Consider the following 18108-nt stretch of genomic DNA (forward strand, 5'->3'; position numbering starts at 1 on the left):
GGACAAGATGGGCCGAATGGCCTCCTTCTGTGCTGTAACTTGTCTATGGTTCTATGGTTCTACCCAAATATCATTACGTTTTTGTTTTTTTAAAATTTTGAATGCTGATAGGAATCATTCAGACACAGGCAAACGTTTAACCTTGGGGAGGAGGATGTTGAACTTAACACAGAAAATAAAATGTAATCTTTAAACTAAATGAGTGTGAACATTCAATGGAAAGAAGTGACCTTTGCACATCCCGTGAGTATAAAATTATTATTTTTATTTACTGATGGGGAAAATATAAAAATCAAACATGAAACGGAAAAACATAAAATCTGAAAGCTGGTGTTAAACCTAATGGAGAAATACCTCCACAAGTTCAGAGACAGTTCACCAACTTATTAAGGACATACACTTTACTAATGCATTTTTTTTAAATAGACTAAGCAGTGTCAATCAAAAAAATTAAATAATTGGGCACATGGCAGAAAATTAATATTAAAAGCTACAGAATGCATCTATAAAAGGCCCCAGTCACTGCTCTTTAAGGAAAACAAATACATTTGGCATTTTGTACACAAATGTCCTGTCTACACAGTTATCCAACAGTGTGCTACAATAAAATCAGACAAAAAAAAATACTCTCTTCTCTATAAAGTAAATCACAGAATAATCTTCCAACACGCAAAGCTTCTGTAATTGTCAACACGTCTAGAACATTTAGTAAAACTACAGAAAACAATATCCTAAATATACGCTTTCTTCAACAGACTGCTTCACATTTAATATTTTAATGTCCTCGCCATTTCAATTTGTCATTATTCGAGTGGTCAGAATTCAGAACGAGAAGGCATCTTGATCATATTTAGCTGTCCACTTGATCACTTTACCAACGTGGACTTGTGAACTCACAGTCTGTCTGCACAGTTTAGTGCTGTTCAGCATTAGGGAAAAAAAAATCATCATAATCATCAGAATAATGTTAAGTCCACAAGCATTAGGCCAAGGGTCCTGAATTAACCACACAAGCAGTTCACTACAGTAGCAATCGAGGACTAAGCTTGGGGCAAGCAAAATACTTCCTTCATAGGATAGAGTTAAATTGCCCCTTTATTTTAATTTTTAAACTTTATTTTTTTTTGGAAAGAAAGAGGGTTAGAATCCTATGGTAACATGAGTGAGCTCATGGGCCGCTGTTTGAGTCTATGATTCCAAGTGCTTGGTGACTGGCTCGTTTAACGTCCTCAGTGTTACCAACATCTGGGGCATCTGTTGGGCTGGTAACTCCCTTGGTGAAGTCCAAGTAAAGAAGGTCTTGTGAGCTCAGGTGAGGTAGAGTGGCTTGTCCCTTGGTAACATGCTTAATTAAAAGGAAAAGGTGTTAGTGAAGTGAATCAAAGCAAAGCTGGTATCTTCTTCACCTGGAGCCTGTGGTGTGTTATCATGTGAATGTTTAATGCTATTTTACTAGAGGTCTTAAACCAATTATAAGATGCAGGAAGGATTAACTGGCCACAGCTCTGGTCTGCGGGGGGAAGAAAAGCAAGGTTGAATAGTTGCGTTAGAGTAGCGGACAAAGCAAATTTGATATGAATGCATTGAGTGTTTGGAGACTTGCATTACAAAGCTTCATCCCCAGCCTGTGTTTTTAATTATTTCTGAGCTCTGGAGAGTGTTATTGCTTCAAAACTCTCACCTCCTTCTGGTCTTATAATCTACTTGGCGTGTACCAGATAGAAAATACTTGGAAGAAGTGCAATGGATGACTGATCAGTACGACCTACCCATCCAACCCCTAGCTCAGGTGATCCCCACTCTAATCCAGTTTAACTAACATAACCTTAATCAAATCCAGTTTAACCATCAACACAATGTTCCGGTGTTTAACCCACTTTCTAGTCATGTTTAAGCCGCTATGTCGAATGCAAGCCAAGCTTTCGTTTTGCCAGTTCATTACTGAGCCGCTATTTGTCCCCATTTACCTGCAGTGGTTGATGACACACTCATTGTTGCAGTATTCATTATCCCATTCACTGCTTTGTACTGAGGGGTTTGAAGCACCAGAACCAGGAGACTGGGCACTGACTGTGTTCTGAAATTCTGACTGAATGTGAGCATATCCCTGGGGAGGGGGGAAAAGAAGAGAGCTTCATTTTAGAGACATCATAATTCGACAAGTTAATTCTCGGAATCCTACTCGCTGATATTTTTAATACGGAGCAAAGGAGTTATTTTAGTCACAGGCAAAGCTTATTTTCGGTTGAAAATCATTTCAAACATTTCTGGGAATAACTCTGCAGATATTTGTGTACCTGGGATTCCAAATTTATCTCACTCCATCATACGCTGTGAATTCCACTCCTGACACGTCACTTTACATTGATGAAACCAGTTTTAGCACAGAGGGGCCAACGTTGATCTGAGGCAGTTGGGACAATGGGTATGTTCTCAGAACAAGCTTCCCTGGTGGATTGGCTATGGTAAATTGTCTCCCAGCGTGTGTGACCGTGTGTGTGAGTGCGTGCTCTGTGATGGACAGGCGTCCTGGATGCACACTGCCTAATGCCCATAGCCTTTTGGGATAGGCTCTGACTCCCCGAGACCCCGAATTGGATGAACTGGCTCTGGAGAAGTGAGTGAGTTTCCCTGTCACCGGGTTCCTGCTGGGAACCTACTCGATATGTTCCCTGTGCTTCGAGAGCTGTGTGTAGGCACAGTTCAGCGGAATGACATGGCTTACCTGCTGTCCTGGTGGAGAGTGAAGCTGAGGTTGGACTGGCAATGGCATCTGGTGGGAGATGATTGGTTGGCTCTGCACTTGTTGCATGGAGATGGACTGGTTGAGGGCAGCAGTCTGCTGGTGGTGATGGTGCTGGAGGGAGAGCTGCTGGTGCAGAGGAGGGCTGATCTGGAGTGAAGGAGGTGGTGAGCCGCTCAGTGGCATCTGCGGCATGACCGTCTTGGAGGTGAGGGTCCGCGAGAGGTTGCGGTGAGAAGGGCCTGAGTACGTTTGCAGCTCTGACTGAGGGAGGAAGGAATTTGGTCCGATGTAAGGGGATGAGGTCTGGGGTGGCAGGGTGTAGAGCGGCTGTTTGGGGGGGATCATGTGTGATTGTTGAGACGTTTGCCCATTCTTCGTTTCCACTTGGTCGCTGTAGCTCTGTGGAAATGAGTCAAATGAAAAAGGCTGTTAGATTGCTATTACAAATCAATAGAACTTCAACAAATAGGAAGTGGGCTATTTTGGGCAGTAACAATTCAGTTCCTGTTGGGAATGTCCATTTTAAGTTATCCTGATGCTCCCCACAATCCTTGAATGATACAGCACAGAGTCTGATTCGGCCCATTCTGCCCATGGAGACCATCCTTTCACTGGTGGACCTTTACCATTAGCACAAGATGACTTTTCAGTCAATTGTCTCTCACTTCACAACCTATAGAAAAGCAGCGGCAAAAATAAAGCTGGAGACAAACACACAGTGCTGTGAAAATTGTTAAAGCCACAGACAACAATAAGATAGGCAGACACCAATAACAGGGCAGGTATCTGCGGTTGCACAAAATTCTATCAGTAAGCTGAACCAAATAGATCTTGAAGTTATTCGGATTACTTTCCACTGTTTTTGCAAACTGGGTTTTGAGAATGAGATTCGTCACTCATTCTGAAAGTGTTATCAAGAACGATGGAATGTGGAACACTGATGTTGTACTGCACACTGTATCTCGCTCGAACTCTAACATACCCATTGGGAGCAGGGAGATTTTGAGTCCGTTGCCTGTTTTATATCCCAACTACTTTTGTTGCCCCTCAGGATTGTAGAGATTACACAAAATTTACAGCACAGAATCAGGCCATTCAGCCCAACTGGTCTATACTTGGTGTTTATGCTGCACATGAGCCTCCTCCCAACCCTCTTCATCTCGCCCTCTCAGCACATCCTTCTGTTGATGTCCCTGTCATGTCAACCCACGATTAAATGCGTCAATAATATTTGCCTCAACCACTCCCTGTGGTGGCGAGCTCCACAATCTCATCGCTCTCTGAGTAAATACGTTTCTCCTGAATTCCCGGTTGGGTTTATTGGTGACAATCTTATATTTATGACCCCTAATTTTTGACTTGCCCATAAGTCTACTCTGTCGGAAAGTGAGGGTGTCTTTTAATGAGCGAGTCATGTCTGTAGTGACGTAGAACCGGACCTGATTCCTTACCTTGGATACTAAACTGGCTCTATACGCAGCGAGTGCTTTCAAGTATTCCTTTTTTGCAGCCTCCGTTTTCCTCTTGTACGCCTATAAAACCAAAATACAATTCCATCATCATTCTATTCCTAACTGAGAAAACCAAATCAAGGTCCATGAGACACCCATGCTTTAAAAGAATAGGAGAGATGATAAGATCAGCTTGATGTGATAACTAGTTGAAGCTGCATTTGATATTTTAAAGCCTGTGGATTATACAGGGAAGGGGAGGTCGGAGGTGATAAAGAATCTTGGCAGACTGAAGGGTGGCAAATGTAACCCCACTAGTTAAAAACGGGGGGAGTGACAAAACAGGGAATTACAGACCTGTTAGCCTAACAGGAATAGTCGGGATAATGCGAGAGTCTATTATAAAAGGTATGATAACAGGGCACTTAGAAAATATCAATGGGATCAGACAATGTCAACATGGATTTATGAAGGGAAATCATGTTTGACAAACCTGCTGGAGTTTTTTGAGAACGTAACTAGCAGAATAGATAAGGGAGAACCAGTGGATGTGGTGTATTTGGATTTTCAGAAAGCTTTTGATAAAGTCCCACACAAGAGCTTAGTGTCTAAAATTAAAGCACATATGATTGGGGTAATATATTGGCACAGATTGAGAATTGGTTAATAGATAGAAAATAGAGGGTAGGAATAAATGGGTCTTTTTCAGAGTGGCAGGTGGTGACCAGTGGTGTACCGCAGGGATCAGTGCTTGGGTCCCAGCTCTTCACAATATATATCAATGATTTGGATGAGGGAGCTAAATGTGATATTTCTAAGTTTGCTGATGGTATGAAACTTGGTGGGAATAAGAGTGATGAGGAGGGGGTTAAGAAGCTTCAAGGCAATTTAGACAAGTTGAGTGAGTGGGCAAATACATGGCAGATGCAGTATAATGTGGATAAGTGTGAAGTTATCCACTTTGGTAGGAAAAACAGAATGGCAGAGTATTATTTAAATGGTAATAGATTGGGAAATGTTGATGTACAAAGGGACCTGGGTGTCCTTGTACACCAATCACTGAAAGCAAGCAAGCAGGTGCAGTAAGCAGTGAAGGTTGGCCTTCATTGTGAGAGGACTTGAGTACAGGAGCAAGGATGTCTTACTGCAGCTATACAGGGCCTTGGTGAGACCACACCTAGAGTACTGTGTGCAGTTTTGGTCTCCTTATCTAAGAAAGGATATACTTGCCATAGAGGGAGTGCAGTGAAGGTTCACCAGACTGATTCCTGGGATGGCAGGATTGTCGTATGAGGAGAGATTGGGCTGACTAGGCCTGTATTCACTGGAGTTTAGAAGAATGAGAGGGGGGATCTCATTAAAATGTATAAAACTCTGGCAGGGGCTGGACAGACTGGATGCAGGGGTGATGTTTCCTTTGGCTGGGGGGGTCTAGAACAAAGGGTCACAATCTCAGGATATGGGATAGACCATTTAGGACTGAGATGAGGAGAAACTTCTCCACTCAGAGGGTGGTGAACCTGTGGAATTCTCTATTACAGAGGCTGTGGAGGCCGAGTCACTGAATATATTTAAGAAGGAAATAGATAGATTTCGAGACTCTCAAGGCACCAAGAGGTATGGGGAGAGAGCAGGAGTATGGTGTTGAGACAGAGGATCAGCCATGATCATATTGAATGGTGGTGCAGGTTTGAAGGGCTGAATGATCTACTCTTGCTCCTGGTTTCTATGTTTCTAAGAGGGTCCATTATTTTGAGTTCCTGGGATAAGAGAAGCAAAGGAAAAAGGGGGAATAAATTGGATAAAGAGTTGAAGCACCAAAACAGTGGAGGAAAAAAGAGAGAATTTCTGAGCATAAGACAGAGGATAGACAGAGTATGAGAGAGTAGGAAGACTGTAGCTACCACCTCACTGATTGTTTTGTGGTCTTGGTGTCTGTTACAGGCGATAACAAAACTTGATACACACACAAGATCAGGGCCTTTTCAGAACGAGTAGCTAAACAGTGTGGGAAAAGAGGGCCCTATGCACTGACTCTCCATTCAGAAGAAAGCTCCATCATTAAGTCCATTCAAGTAATGTTTACAGTAAAATCGCAACCAAATCCATCTATACATCACCATCTTTATCGACATTTCTCAAATTGGGATTCCGGGGGTTCAGTATGGACTTACCGGGGAGCCAGAGAAATATTGTGAAAGAGCGAGTGGGGAGACAGGAGCAGAGTGTGGATGCCCTGTGTGTAGCAGAGTGTGAGATTCCTGTCTCAGTGAGGAGGAGAGGGCACACAGGGGAACACTGAGAACGGCAAGGAAACAAATAACTGCTTTCTTAAAAACATTATTAAAAGACTCTTTACTTGCAGCTCATTCATATTAATAACTATTCAATAGTATTATTATAGAGGACGGACTGTTATTATTAATTCATTTGAAAAGAGTTTCTTCAACTGAAAAAGATTTGAGAATTTTTTGTCGGTATGACTGAATCGCCTAATGTAGCAGGGATTATTCGGCCCTGCTCCTCCTCCTAACACAGTTTTTCTTTTTGTGGGTGAATGATTCCACAGGCACCGTTGCCCTGTTACCCTCTTTTAAAGCTTCTGCTCATGTTTTCACCTGATCTGCTGCAGAATCCTGTAGGGCCCATGTTCAGGGTTCCCAACTCTGGTGGGATATAATCCTGGAGATTTTGTTACAAAGCACCCCATCCGTAAACATTCACTCCCTCCGCCAGTCATGCACAGTGGTAGCAGGAAATCACATACTTCGACAGAGCCTCCGAATCCCCCAACATTTACCATCCAGAAGGACAAGGGCACCAGACACATGGAAACACCAGCACCTGCAAGTTCCCCTCCGAGCCACTCACCATCCTGACTCAGAATTATATCACGATTCCTCCACTGTTGCTGGGGTCAAAATCCTGGAACTCTCTCCATTTCATCTTTCCATTTTTGGCCTCCTAACCACTTTGACTCTGATGATGAGCTACACAAGACCTGTCAACCTGTCTTTTCTCTTTTAGAGATAGATACTATTTCATTTGTTCACAGAATGTGGGTGTCTCTGGCTGGGCCAGAGTTTATTCTCCATCTCTAATTGTCCCTTGAGAAGGTGGTGGTGAGCTGCTGTCTTGAGCCGCTGCAGTCCATGAGGTGTAGGTACACCCACAGCGCTGTGAGGGAGGGTGCTCCAGGGTTTTGACCCAAACGACAGTGAAGGAACGGCCGATATGTTTCCAAGTCAGGACGGTGAGTGAAATCTTGTGCAGGGCCTCAGGGCACTTGCCCGCCAGCAGCCTCTTTTCTGGACCGCCCACTGAAACACAAGCCAATTAGGCAGTGGTGGGCCCTCGACTGGAATCAGGACCCCGGGGTGGAAGTCTTGCCCAGTGAGAACTGCTGGCCAATCAGCAGCACCGCAGAGGGAGCCCTGGAGTCCCAGGACCGCGGAGTGACCCGGACAAAGGTAAGTGCTGTCCGGGGGTGGGGGGTGGGGGAGAGGGGTGGTGGGGGGGGTTTCCTGGGGTGGGGATCATGGGGAGGAATGTGCAAGGTATTCAGAAGCAAGGGAGGATGGCCTCCCAGTGCGCACACTCCCCCTCCCCACCCCCCCCCACCAACCCCCCACATTCCCCCTTCCTGACGTCCAGTTCCCCGATCGGGCACTGTGAGTGCCTTTGATCCAGGGATGTCCCCCACTCCCCTGCCCCCTCCCCCCACCGCCCCCCCGGCGGGGGAGACAAGCTGCTGCAAGGTAGCAGTTGCTGTGCCCGCCGTATGGTGACAGACTCAGCTGCAGCTGGGTTAATCCCAGCGGCGGTGGGATGAGGGCCTGAAGGTCATTAATTGGCCATTTAAGTGCCTCAACTGGCAGTGGGTCAGGAAGGTCGACCAGGGGCCTTCCCCCCACCCCCCCACCCCCAGAACTAAATTCGGGGGCAGGTGGGACGGCACTGGGTTCAAATACCCCATATCCCGCCTCACTACATCCCTTCCCACCACCAAGCTCGCTATTGGCCAGAGCAGAAGATTCCTTTTGTGCAGTTCCAATATTTTCTGCTCTTACTTCCTCCTCTAATGTTACTGCAGAATGATGTGACATCAGTAGCCCATTTCTATCAGGAATAATTCTGTTTTATAGAACCAACCCATCCAATACCTTGGCTAGCATATGCCTTTGTTAATTATTAATGTGTGATATACATATTGTGAGGGACTGAAGTGCTTTCTGATGGCATTAATAAGCTGTGGATAGAAGTCCTCATGCAATAAAATGTTAAATCTATCCTGCTCATTAGAATTGGAGTCATAAATCTCGCAGCAGCAGAGATTTTCAAACTTTATGCTGAAGACTCTCAGTCACGTGGAGAACGAACAAATCAAAAATATTTAGAAAAACTCAGCAGGTCTGGCAGCATCGGCGGAGAAGAAAAGAGTTGACGTTTTGAGTCCTCATGACCCTTCGACAGAACTGTCGAAGGGTCATGAGGACTCGAAACGTCAACTCTTTTCTTCTCCGCCGATGCTGCCAGACCTGCTGAGTTTTTCCAGGTAATTCTGTTTTTGTTTTGGATTTCCAGCATCCGCAGTTTTTTTGTTTTTAAATCAAAATTATTGTCTGTTATCAAAAGGAGAACTGTGCTCTCCTTGCAGAATTTTGGTATCTGCAACAGAAATAATAAACTTAGAAAAATAAAGAAACTCTGGTGTCATATAAGCCAGAAATCTGATCACTCTCCCATGTCACACCCCCATCCTGAATCCCCACATCGACATCCCTAGGGAATGGTTTGAAAACCTATACTTTCTAAACCTGGTCTATTTGGGGGAGGGGCTGGTCATGGCTGAATCAGGACAAACACTGCATTATTTACTTACGAACATAGGAAGAAGAGGAGGCCATTCTGCCCATCAAGTCTGTTCTGTCTTCACTGAGATCATGGCTGATCTACGACCTAATTCCATATGTCCCAAATCCCTTAATACCTTTGAGTAGCAACAGTCTATCAGTCTCAGATTTAAAATTAACAATTGATCAAACATCAATTGTCATTTGTGGAAGAGAGTTCCAAACATCTACCAAACTGCAGAATGATGTAACATCATTATAGTGTTGTGTGGCACTAACACCATGCTAAATGGGATAGATTTCAAACAGATCTAGCAACTCAAGACTGGGCATCCATGAGGCGCTGTGGGCCATCAGCAGCAGCAGAATTGTACTCGAACACAATCTGTAACCTCATGGCCCAGCATATCCCCCACTCTACCATTACCATCAAGCCAGAGGATCAACCCTGGTTCAATGAAGAGTGCAGGAGGGCATGCCAGGAGCAGCACCAGGCATACCTAAAAATGAGGTGTCAACCTGGTGAAGCTATAACACAGGACTACTTGCGCACCAAACATCATAAGCAGCAAGTGATAGATGGAGCTAAGTGATCCCACTACCAATGGATCAAATCTAAGCTCTACAATTGTCATGAAAATATAATAATTCTCGTAATATTATTGTGATTTATTGTAAAGGGAAGTTAATAGTGGGGCTTGGATAGTTTCTGTGTGTGTGTGTGTGTGTGTGTGTGTGTGTGTGTGTGAGATTTAATTGAATTGGACACAGCTGGTCTGGAGGCTTTGAGTCATCAATAAAAAGTGGGGTTTGAAATGCTAAATATGTAAACATAGCTGAAGTTTTAGGAAGCGAGGTGTGAGCAAAATTTGTATTTATAGATAAATAAGGGTAGTTTGAATTTCAAAGAGATAGTAAGATGTTACACCTAGAAAGAGGAAGCTAAGCCAAACAGTGTGTTTATTTTTCCCAAAGGTTACTGATAATATAAAAAGATTTATATGATGAGAAATGTAAAGTTCCAAGGGCACATTGGAAGAATGGAATTTGCATTAAAAAGGAGAAACATGTATAAAGGAGATGAGGCTGTGTCAGAGGAGAAGGCATTTTAAGATCTAACACAAGTGTGAAAAGCCTCCAGCCTCTGTGCAACAAGTTGCTGTCTACAGGAACCGAAGCTTAGAAAACTCACTTTGAATTCTCCTATCCAGGGTCTCGTGTTGCCTTGCCTGGTCTGTTTAAATCTATTTGTTTTCACTGTTGCCTTAATGGAGGTGTAACTGGGAGCCAGATTAATTAGGGATTTTATGAGTTATTATAGTAGTAATTTGTACGCTTATGTAGGTGCTTGAAATCTTTTCTGTTGTTAATAAATGTTCAATTTAGTTTTCTTAAAATCTCTGGGACTGAATGTTCCCCCCGTCGGGGGCTGGGGTGGGGGGGCGGGTGTGGGGGGTGGTGGAGTTGATGGGTGGGCATGTGCGGATGCGCTTAAACAAAAATAAACAATGTACACACCTTACCTGGGAAAACTCAGCAGGTCTGGCAGCATCGGCGGAGAAGAAAAGAGTTGACGTTTCGAGTCCTCATGACCCTTCGACAGAACTTGAATTCGAGTCCAGGAAAGAGCTGAAATATAAGCTGGTTTAAGGTGTGTGTGTGGGGGGGGCGGAGAGATAGAGAGACAGAGAGGTGGAGGGGGTTGGTGTGGTTGTAGGGACAAACAAGCAGTGATAGTCCCTACAACCACACCAACCCCCTCCACCTCTCTGTCTCTCTATCTCTCCGCCCCCCACACACACACCTTAAACCAGCTTATATTTCAGCTCTTTCCTGGACTCAAACTCAAGTTCTGTCGAAGGGTCATGAGGACTCGAAACGTCAACTCTTTTCTTCTCCGCCGATGCTGCCAGACCTGCTGAGTTTTTCCAGGTAATTCTGTTTTTGTTTTGGATTTCCAGCATCCGCAGTTTTTTTGTTTTTATTAATGTACACACCTTTATGACGGGGGTTGCTTGCTGGGCCACTAGGCTGCTTGGGGGAGGGTCACTTTCTCTGAGGGTATGTTCGCACCCTCATTAGCACATGAAAGGGACCTATCACTTGAGATTTTTTTTTGAGCTTCCTCAGGGGCGTGTGGGTTATAGTCCCCATCCATAGAGGACGATTTGCAATGATGACTAATATTTAGTCCAGTTTGCCATGTGCACTCAGTGTCTGCTCAGTCTTGTTTACAGCTCATTTCCTAAGTCATGATAACTCATTTTATTCACTCTGGAAGGATTGAAAGCTGCGTGGACATTGCCAAGATTTCAATCCAAGATATTTTGGTCCTGGATGCAGCAGTATATCCAACCCATCCTGAAATGTCCAGAAGCTGCTTTGACAACATTGCCATAGCTGACCATGTTGGATTCTATCACTAGTTTATGTTAGTCAGTCATTTGAAATATTTTTAGTAGCTCTGCAACAGGACTAACTGTTAATAAAGATCTTCTGTCTAAATGTAAGACCTTATATATGGATCTCTCTTCTCACTTGAATGCTGGGACAATCCTTCCAGGGTTTTGCTCCTTTAAGTTAACCTTTTCTATATTCTTCTTGTCCCCTTTGGATGCTCCTCACTGCAGGTGAATGAGAAAGACTGAGCTCCAACAATCATAGAAGCACAGAATGTTTACAGGACAGAAAACATTGGGTCTGAAAGCCTGAACCAGCTCTCTGTAAGCTCACTCAGCTTGTCCCATTCTGCACCCTTTCCCCATAACCCTGCAATATCTTTGTCTTCAGATGTCTATCCAATCCCCTTTTGAAAGCCACGATTGAACCAGCCTCCACCACACTCTCAGGCCATGCATTCCAGATTCTAACCACTCGCTGCTTAAGAAAGTTCTTCCTCAGGCCACCTTTGGTTCTTTTTCCAATCGCCTTAAATCAATGTCCTCTGGTTCTTGACCCTTCTGCCAATGGGAACAGTTTCTCCCTATCTGCTCTGTCCAGACCCCTCATGATTTTGAACACTTCTATCAAATGACATCTCCACATTTTCTTCTCCAAGAACAACCCCAGCTTGCCCAACCTTTCAAAGTCTCTCATCAACGGAAGCATTCTTTTAAATCTTTTCTGCAGCCTTGATCTCCAAAGCCTTCACATCCATCCTAACTCTCACTCAGAATGCATTCCGCAACTTGCAATGCAAGGCAAATGGTTAAGAAGGAAGGTTTTAGTTGTCACATAAGCTGATAAATTCATACCGTCAAATTATATGACAGAGTGAGATCTTTGCTTCATCACGTGATTGGTTGGAAGGATTCTCACAATCGGTGCATTTTATTTTTCCAAACAGCCATTGAATCGAAACGAGAAAAAGGAAGTGTTGCTAGATTTAGGGAATAATGGGCCATTGTAGATAGGAGCTAGGCATGAATAATGGTTCCATGGATTGTGGGATTGTACAGACCAAACTGTCCACTGTGGAATTCTTTGTCAGTGAAAGGTTTATGTACTTACACACACTGCACATGGAAGGAATAGTGAACAGGTACAGTTTCCCATCTCGTAGTTGGCAGGACATAAACTTCAGTGTGATAAAACTGACATAAACTGGTCAAGTTTTAATTTCGAAATTGCACGGCCTAACTAATGAGATCCAGAATGACAGAATGTTTCAATAAATTATCATGCCTGACAGTTCCTAATTAGAATGAAGCAATGCAAATCATCACAAGGAAGTGTACCAGCAAAGGGTCACCGAGTACAGCGTAAAACACAGCTGAACTGAGCATATGCTGGGGTCGAGCTGCTGATCTGATAAAGTCCCTGCAGAATTACCTGCTAATTGGAACTTAATGAAATGTTCTTGTTTTATGATATATTAATTAAAGAGACAGTGTTTCTGGATCTGAAATAAAAGGTACATGACTTTGTCTAGTGTGGTGGTGTATTAGGCAGGGTTTTAACATGTGTCAATTCACCCTGTGCTTTCGGAGCATGTCTAGTTAATGGGAGAGAGTTCATTTATTCCAAGATTGCACCAGTGCTATTGAATCCACTGCATTATCTAACTACACTCTTCACCGCACCTTTATTGCTATTCTTTCTGACTGTCTCAGCCCCAGGACTTGTCGAATTTTGATTAAATTTATAATCCTTTGTTTAGTTCTCCAGAGGAAAATTATTTTCTGTTTCAAATGCACCATGAGGAACCGGGGCTCAGAACAGTGATGGACCTCAGTGAGCAGGAAGTACTTTAATGCTGACTGAAGCCCCGGTACTAACTCGAGTTGAGGTTGGGATAGGCTGGGATATGGGACGGGGACAGCGGCAAGCACTGCTGCAGAGTTCAGCGGTCCAGAGGAACGTTCCTGAGCTGAGCTGCCTCGCCCCTGAGCTCAGTGGACCGTTCAGTTTCCAGTCAAAGCCAAGGCACAGAGCCAGTAAGATCCTTATGTCTGCAGTGTGCACAAGCCCCCCACCCTCTTCCCCAGTCCCCCGCACAGGACAGGCAGCCCAGCCTCGGGTTAAAATGGCAGATGAGAAAGCATCAGGCACAGCCGTTCCTGATTGACAGGCTGGGTGGGTGGGGGTGGTTATGTGGGGTGGGGGGAGAAACAAGGTTTGCCATCTAGTTATTTGGCTGAGGGTCTAAGGCAAGGCCAAGGATGGTGGGCAGGAAGGTGGGGGTGGGGGGTGGGTTGGGGGGGCAGAGTGGGGAGGGTGTGCTACAGGGAGAGAAGGCGAGGGATGACCAACAGTGACCCCACATTGAGATGTTCCTTTCCAGTGTTGGTCGCCGGCTGTCCCTTTATGGACCACAGGTTGACCTGATCATTCTGAACTCAGCAGAACTGGCAAGGTCCAATTTCACCCTCAAGCGGAAAAGGGGAACCTACGGAGACTGATAGGAATGGGAGTAGCACAGGGTGGTACAAGTAGCAGATTTTATAATAGTTTGAGCTGTTTGTTAAGATAAGGCTGCAGAAGTCAGTGGGGAAAGCATTGGAGAACTGAAACTTAGAGGCAATCAAGGTGTGGATGAGAATTTCTCTAGCTTTGCAATGAGGTGGGGATGCAATGATGTGATGAAGGAATGGAAGTAACCATCCTTGGTGTCAAGGATTTACTAGAATGGTTCCAGGGCTGAGGGACTTCAGCTACACAGACAGACAGGAGAAGCTGGGATTGTTTTCCTTAGAGCAGAGAAGGTTAAGAGGAAATTTAACAGAGTGTTAACAATCATAAATGATTTTGATAAGAGTAAATAAGGAAAAACCATTTCCACTGGCAGAAGGGTCAGTAACCAGAGGGACACAGATTTAATTGATAAAAAAGCCAGGGAGGCAATGAGGAACTTCTGTTTACTCAGAGAGTTGTTCTGATCTGGAAGGCGCTGCCTGAAAGGCCGGTGGAAGCAGATTCACTGGTAACTTTCAAAAGGGAATTGGATAAAATATTTGAAAGGAAAATGTTTACAGGGTTGTAGGGAAAGAGTAGGGGGAGTGGGACTAGTTAGATTGCTCTTTCAAAGAGCCAGCACTGGCACGATGGGCTGAGCGGTCACCTGCTGTGCAGCAAGATTCTACAGTGTTAGTCTGGATGTGGAGTTTGACACTCGGCTCAGGGTGGAGAAAGACAGTGAAACTGTGCAGCAGTGGGTTCACCCTGAGAGAGTGAGTGATGGGGAATTGGGATGATATCATTAGAAACCAAACAGGATGGCTTCAGAATTGCTGATGCCAAAATGGAGAAAGTGCAGGTTTATCCTGTCGGACAGCACAGCACTGAGCTAGTGATGGGGCAGTAAAATTAGTGGTCTTCAGAATACATATGGAAACTGAACCTGTGCTTGGGTAAAACACTCCTGATAACTGAATGTTGGAGTTAACATTCATTCTTCATAATTTTGGAATGTGACAACAGGTTAAGAATCTCTTCTCAATGTAAAGCCCAATGTGGGCTCTTCATCTTCATTAACCAATTAACCATTGAGTTAAAGTATTGTCTAATACTGGACTGTCAGCCTACTACCACACACAAAGAGTGAGTGATCAATTGGTGGGAATGACTGGTACCACTGATCCTCAAATAATACCTACTGTGGACCCAAAACTTGGAATAATAATGTTCCCCTCAACTCTTGCTTGGAGTTTAACATCCCTCATTAATAGTCATTGTTGTCCTGTGTCTGGGTTTAAACGATTAAATGATGAGGTTTCAGTGTTGCACAGCCAGGGTCTGTATTCTCTGGAGTTTAGCAGATTAAGGATGATCTAATTGAGGTGTTTATGATGATTGAGGAATTTGATAGGGTAGATAGAGAAAAAATATTTCTTCTGGAGAGTCCAAAATAAGGGGCCAGAACCTTAAAATTTGAGCTAGACCATTGAGGGCTGATGTCCGGAAGTACTTCCCAAAGAAAGGTAATGGAAACTTAGAACTCTCTCCCACAAAAAATTGTTGAGCCTGGAGGTCAAAAAAATTTGGAAACTGTGATTGATCCATTTTTGTTAGGAAATTCTATTAAGGGTTGTGGAACCAAGAGACATAAATAGAATTATGATAGAGGTCAGCCATGATCTCCTGAGGGGCTGAATGGCCTCTCCTTGTTCCTGTGAAGGGAAAATTAAAATAGTTAAGGGAATCGATCTTTACTTTTATGGTAACTGAGCTGTGAAGGGAGTTGACAAAGGCTACTGAGGGAATTGGTCACTGAGAGTTTTGAAATGTTGGGCACGCACTAAACATCGGGAAGAAGGGTGCTCACACAGACCATTATCGCCACAGGGAGCAAGTCATCAAGCAAGGACAAAGGAGAGTCCAAATGAGCTCAGACCGATGAATCTTATGGAGAAAGAAGAGGCTGAGGGATACAGCAAGAAAGCAGTTGGAAGGAATTCATCAATTCAGAAAGCCTGTGTTTGTTGGGTCTGTTGTAAAGGAGAAAAATATACACAGGTTCAGGGAGAGAATTATCAAGTTTATGCCAAAGCAGCTTAAGGCACGCACCAATAGTAGTGGGATTAAAATCAGGGATGGGCAAGAGGCCAGAGTTAGAGGAGTGCAGATATCTCACATTTGTAGGGCTGAAGAGGGTTCTGGAGATAAGATGGATGTGGGGGGATGGGAAAGGGGACAGAGGGGAGGGGGGTGTGATGGGGAATGGTGGGATTAGCACACAAGGCTAAGAATTTTACATCTGAGATGTTGCTGGATGAGAAACCTATGCTGCTCAGTGAGCAGAGCTGAGACAGTGCAGGAGACCATCCAAAGCTGAGAGGATCTTCTGAGATGTTGCTGGATAAGAAACCTATGCTGCTCAGTGAGCAGAGCTGAGACAGTGCAGGAGACCATCCAAAGCTGAGAGGATCTTCTGAGATGTTGCTGGATGAGAAACCTATGCTGCTCAGTGAGCAGAGCTGAGACAGTGCAGGAGACCATCCAAAGCTGAGAGGATCTTCTGAGATGTTGCTGGATGAGAAACCTATGCTGCTCAGTGAGCAGAGCTGAGACAGTGCAGGAGACCATCCAAAGCTGAGAGGATCTTCTGAGATGTTGCTGGATGAGAAACCTATGCTGCTCAGTGAGCAGAGCTGAGACAGTGCAGGAGACCATCCAAAGCTGAGAGGATCTTCTGAGATGTTGCTGGATGAGAAACCTATGCTGCTCAGTGAGCAGAGCTGAGACAGTGCAGGAGACCATCCAAAGCTGAGAGGATCTTCTGAGATGTTGCTGGATGAGAAACCTATGTTGCTCAGTGAGCAGAGCTGAGACAGTGCAGGAGACCATCCAAAGCTGAGAGGATCTTCTTGTCTTTTAACCTATTTCTTTCTCTCTGCCAGTTTATTCAGTGTTATCAAAATAAGCACCAATTGCGAACATGTCCATCTGCTGCACCATATGGAATTTATCAATTCTGCCTTAGGGTTTTGATTTTATTTATGATATGATCTTGCTATGATGTTGGATTTAACTTACAAAGGGTTAACTTTCAGACATAAACAAACCATTTAGAATGTTTAGTTTGGTCCCTGGGTTGAATACCTGAGGATAAGTGGTGAACGAATTCATATCGCTCCAGATTGGAGACAGTGAGAAGTTGTTGAGCAATCCCACAGCAGATCAAATCCAAGGGTCTGAACTGTCTGGCATTCAATACACTCAGCAGGAGGCTTGAGCTGGACAGTTCATACAAGAAAGACCTGGAGCTCGCACACCAAACACAAGAGAGTTTCATTCCGGTGGTAATTTTGATCGACAGCTCAGCTGATTAATTATAATCAGATTGAGGGCGGAACCAATCATCATCTTCCTTCTATCTATGTGAGAAGATGAACATGCAGCAATTCCATTGGTGATGGGATAAGCTTTTTTTTTATTCGTTCATGGGGTGTGGGCTTGGCTGGCTGGGCCAGCATTTATTGCCCATCCCTAGTTGCCCTTGAGAAGGTGGTGGTGAGCCTCCTTCTTGAACCGATGCAGTCCCTGTGGTGTAGGTACACCCACAGCGCTGTTAGGAAGGGAGTTCCAGGATTTTGTCCATGTGTGTAGGTACACCCACAGTGCTGTTAGGATCCACTTTCACTGATGGATGAGGAGACCAATCCATGAGAGGCCACAATACTGCACAACAACTGGGCGGTTGTCAGGTTGGGAGTTGTTTTCAGTGCTGATGCCAGCTGTAAAGCTACTGCAGCCACTGGTCATCATGGTGGTGCACACTGGCCCACAGGTAATTTCACCATTTCCCTCTGTAGTTGGCTAGTGTCTCCCATGTGACAGAACAAAGAGCAGCCTTTTCTCTCCAGAGAAGTCAGTTGGCACGAGATCTTCTCTTGTCCCTCTCTCTCTATCTCTCTCACTCCTTCACTCTCCGTCTCCCACTCTGCCAAGTCAAGATGATGGAGAGACCCCAGGCATAGATATAAACATGAATGGCCTATAACTAGGGAAGATCAATACTGTTCAGCTCAAGGTCAGATGTGAGCTTAGCCAATAATGGTGAATATTTAGTTATTTGCTAAGATATCAATGGCAATGGGAATGTTGATTCTCATAGGAA

General features: G+C 44.4%; 1 protein-coding gene across 5 annotated transcripts in view; it reads right to left on the bottom strand.

Moving 5' to 3' along the window:
- Positions 1-258: 258 nt before the first annotated feature.
- The window catches only part of tox2 (TOX high mobility group box family member 2), a 300983-nt gene continuing 283133 nt past the window's right edge, over positions 259-18108 (bottom strand). For all 5 annotated transcript variants that reach the window (XM_041203728.1, XM_041203725.1, XM_041203724.1 and 2 more), the window contains 4 exons: positions 4198-4278; positions 2726-3145; positions 1968-2107; positions 259-1345 (listed from right to left, as the gene is read on the bottom strand). In XM_041203728.1, coding sequence (XP_041059662.1) covers positions 1309-1345; positions 1968-2107; positions 2726-3145; positions 4198-4278 — 678 coding nt within the window. In that variant the 3' untranslated portion in view covers positions 259-1308. The remainder of the gene's footprint in view (positions 1346-1967; positions 2108-2725; positions 3146-4197; positions 4279-18108) is intronic.

Source organism: Carcharodon carcharias, chromosome 14 (genome assembly GCF_017639515.1).
Source record: "Carcharodon carcharias isolate sCarCar2 chromosome 14, sCarCar2.pri, whole genome shotgun sequence".
Classification (NCBI taxonomy): domain Eukaryota; kingdom Metazoa; phylum Chordata; class Chondrichthyes; order Lamniformes; family Lamnidae; genus Carcharodon; species Carcharodon carcharias.